This window comes from Microtus ochrogaster, chromosome 2, assembly GCF_000317375.1.
Source record: "Microtus ochrogaster isolate Prairie Vole_2 chromosome 2, MicOch1.0, whole genome shotgun sequence".
Taxonomy (NCBI): Eukaryota; Metazoa; Chordata; class Mammalia; order Rodentia; family Cricetidae; genus Microtus; species Microtus ochrogaster.
In genome coordinates, this window is record NC_022010.1 from 45,984,218 (window position 1) to 45,988,398 (window position 4,181).

The window sequence follows — 4,181 nt, forward strand, 5'->3', positions numbered from 1 at the left end:
CTCTATAGCACTTTCAGATGGTGTGATGCTCCTGACCCCATCCTCTGTTGCACTTTCAGATGGGATCCCTTTTCTGCTGCACAATGTATTTTAAGGTTTGCATAAGTCAGAAATTGTTTATTCATTTACCTGCTAATTTGCTATTTCAGTTGGTTTTAATTTTGTCTGTTCCTACCAAATTGCTTATAAAATGAAATACAAAACTTAAATTTCTCTTGCATAAAATACTTAGTAATAAGGAACTATAGTTTTAGCACCAAAAAATATTTGTATTCCTAAGTCATTCCAATGAAAGAAAAAAAATATAAATCCTTACTTGTCTTATTTCAAAATAAAATTTATTATGTGAATCTCTTTAAGACATATGGAAGAATTTGTAGATTTTCTCACCCTAAAAGCATCAAGCACAATCACATACATCCAACAAATTCCAGGATAATACTTAAACATATATGCGACACCACACCTTACAACTTCACTACGTTACAAATCGGATGATTCAGTTATACTATTATTAGACAGATAAACCATGCATTAAGAAATCTGCTATGGCTTTTAAGAGAAAAGATAAAAGTTGAGAAACCTCTCATTTGAAAAGTAGGACAACTTCAACTGGTTCGTTTTTAAGAAATATGAAATGCCCACATGTTAGACTAGCTCCATTCATTTTAATTAAAGAAGGAAATTGTTTCTCATTCATTCTTAGTCTAAACTCCTATATCTAAATGTCTGAAATATAAAACTCTAAGTATCAGAATCCAGGGATATAAGCTTTTGCCCAAAAATACATAGAATCCCAATGTCAACAAATTATGATCCCACAAAATAACCTCATCATTTAGATGTTCCTTATTTAATAACAATGCCATTTACAGTTGTAAACTATAGGTCATCATTATGCAGAAACTGATTAAGAAAATTTCAAGTGCTCCTAAAAAACTATCTTTATAAAAAAAATGAGTATTTCTATAGTATTCTGGTCTATAGAGAAAGACACATGAAAATTACATCAAAGAAAACTCTAAAATGACAAAGGAAAACATGTCCCTTCAAGTTACTATTTGGATTTTCAAGGAAGGGTTTATCTGTGTGTAGCCGTAGCTGTCCTGGAACTCACTCTGTAGACATACTGGCCTTGAACTCACAGAGATCTACCAGACTTTGATCCTGAGTACCAGGCTTCAAATTGCATTCAAAAAAAACCAAGAAGGCCAATCTGACTGAACTAACAAAGATAAAATGTATCCCCTGACAAATTTCGGTGGCAAAAACTAAACTTTCAAGCAACAAACAAAACTAAGAGTTTCCTGGTCCATATTACAGTACTTACATTCCCTTATCTTAGGACCTGGAGACCCAACATAAATTAACATGATTCTGAAAGTACAAACGAGTTTTACATCCACTGAATGTGGCATTTTTACGTCACCATCCATCATTGCCACCTCAACCCACAGCCCTGGGAAAGATCCAAAACCACAGAGGTAGTGCCCAGAGTGGAGAAGGCTGGAACATGGCACAGCAAGGCACAGAGGATTGCCTGCCACACAGTGGCAACAGTGCAAGAAGACCACACGTGTGTCCACCAGGTTCCAGAACAACGTTCTGCTGCATCAATGTACCCAGTCCTTCGGATGGCGCAGTACTTCCAGAATTTCGGCTTCCTTGGAATTCTCTGGGGGCGAATGCATGTACTCCCACCTACACATATCCCAAACAAATCAACAAAATATAATCAAAATAACAATAAATGACATACATAACTAATGAAGAATAAAATGCAAAAAAGTAAAAAGAATGCATTGTACCTCTACTTCCCTCTTCCTACCCTGCCTTGAACCCACTTGTTAAAAAAATAGAGAGAAAAGGAAAAAAAAATTCTACTTAAGAAGCTAAATTCCTTAATAATTCTTAGGTATATCTGGGTTAATATTAAGATCCTAAAGTCAAAACAAACTGTGATTATAAGCTAGAATTTCATAAAGTATAGATCCTTGGATAATACATCGGTAGATATTAGCTTAATGTTTACACGTGTGTCTTTCTAGAAACAATACTGTGAGCAACGCCAACCCCAAACCCTCAAGCACCACTTCCTGCTTCCTATGCTCTCTCCAGGTCCTCACACACAGTGCTGACATTTGTCCTGCCACTTCGCACAAAATCCAGTATGACGTGCCTTATCCACCCATAATCTCCTTATAACATCAGCAAAACAAGAACAAATGAAGCTGTAGGAAGACACTGTTGGGGTTAATGTGCAGATTCTATAGGATACAGGGAAGGGGTGATTACTATGATGAATTGTCTCCTTACCGAGCCGTTAGAGGTAAAGACATCAAGATACTTTCGATCCTGGATCCCGGAGTAAAGAGGCCAAACTTGGTGCCCCGATCATACACCAGATTAAACTCTACGTACCTGTCATAAAAACATCAAATAACAATAAGGGTGTTTTGTTTTTTTCCATGTGTCTGCAGCCGGCCCACAGGACTTTCCTTGCAGCCTGAGTGCAGGATTGGAGCTGCGGCAGCACAACTCATGGCTAAAGAAGCTTTCACAAAGTTTCTTCCTCTCGTGGAAAGTACAAGTTGAAACGAGTACACCCAAACTGTAAACTGCTCCCACAAAAGTCTCAAGGACAAGTACTGCAAGCAACAGTAGTGACTGTGGGATCAGGCACGAAAGGAAAGGGTTGAGAGGCTCAACCAGTCAGTGTGAAAGTTGAGGACAAAGTCCTTCTCCCAGAATATGGAGGCACCACAGTGTAGGAGCCCACAGAAGTGGGTCCACCCCACCTTAACTAAAGGTCAGAGAGTTCAGGCCTAGTCTTGTTCCTTCAGGGTTACTGACAGGAGATTTAATTCAAGACAGGGCTACTAGCAGGATACCTTGACCTAGGGTGTGGTTACTTGGTGTTTTGGGTATTAAGGTGGTAATTGCTTTGTTCCTTGTATCATGATAAAAAGGTCTTTTGCTTTCTTTGCCTTTTGTGGATTGGGGTATTAAAGATCATAAGAAATAAACATGGGTGCATTCAGTATTCACTGGATTACTCTCCTAGTACTATCCTATGTCTATTTTTTTTTTATTTCTGTTCCTCTTGTCTAATATTTCTAATGCACATACCCCAGCCTGGAACATCTAATCCAAGCACCCTACCCTACCCAGACGCGACCCCGACAGATGTCACCCCCACGTGTGGCTATGACACTAAAGTGGTTCTAGACAACAAGGATTATTTCTTACTTCGAGATGGTGACATTCTTGGAAAGTATGTAGACTGGAATCACTATTGAAATGGTGTCACATGAACCTGCCCATTGCACTGATGCTCTATTCACCATGGAAATAATTTCATGTCTCCCTTTTATAATAAACTGATGATGCCTAAGCCAATGACACCCATTGTCTCTGGAGTTCAGTTTCACTGTAATATTACAAACATTTCCAAATAAAATAATGTAAATGAAAACAGAACAATAAGTCCTCCAGAAGTCCCCAGGGAATGCTGAGAGGGAGCTTTTCTCCTGGCCCCTATCAACTAGGAGTCAGCAGACAGAAGCAGCTAGCAGCCCAGAGGCGATCTCCCCTAGGAAGCATAAATAAAAGGGTATTCTACCCACTGAAAAATAGATACAGATTGTGCCCAACACAAAGCAATTACAAATCAAGAAGTATATGTTCTTGCCATGAATAAACAGTTCAAACACAACTGGGAAGAGGCATGCACAACAATTAAGAAAGAAACAGGGTCCTCACTGCAGCCCAAGGCATTTCAGAAAGGCTGTTTCACCTCACTGTGCCTCACAGCAGGACGTTAGGAGTGCTGAACATCCACTGCTAAGGACCACAGACAGCTGAGCAAGGAGCCAATTGTTAACAGCAACTACCAGCCCAGATCCTGCTCCATCTCAGCATCCCCAGAGATGGGACCACTCCTTCCTCCTCTGTTTTCAGCCATCACTATAAAAGCTACTGCTTTGTGGTTCAGTGCTTAGCTTTACCCTCTTTTTTGTTTCTCTTTATGAAAATATCTTTGGTACCTACTAAAGTTAGGTTCAATATATTGTCCAAATATTTTACTCACTGTTAGGAAAACAGATTTGAAATCCACCTAACCTAAATATCTGTTTCTGTCTTAAACATCATGGCATTCAAAAGCCTCTTCATTTTTTTTT

The 4,181-nt window shown here is 39.0% G+C and overlaps 1 protein-coding gene across 2 annotated transcripts in view; it reads right to left on the bottom strand.

The window, feature by feature from the left end:
• Window positions 1-4,181, bottom strand: part of Cpox (coproporphyrinogen oxidase) — a 19,441-nt gene that overhangs the window by 6,859 nt on the left and 8,401 nt on the right. Inside the window, exons 6-7 of one of the 2 annotated variants that reach the window (XM_005344934.3) lie at window positions 2,317-2,421; window positions 322-1,701 (exon numbers count right to left, since the gene is read on the bottom strand). The exons of the other annotated variant lie outside the window; for it this stretch is intronic. Coding sequence (XP_005344991.1) covers window positions 1,614-1,701; window positions 2,317-2,421 — 193 coding nt within the window. The 3' untranslated portion in view covers window positions 322-1,613. Of the gene's footprint in view, window positions 1-321; window positions 1,702-2,316; window positions 2,422-4,181 lie in introns of those variants that run through there. 2 annotated transcript variants of the gene reach the window in all.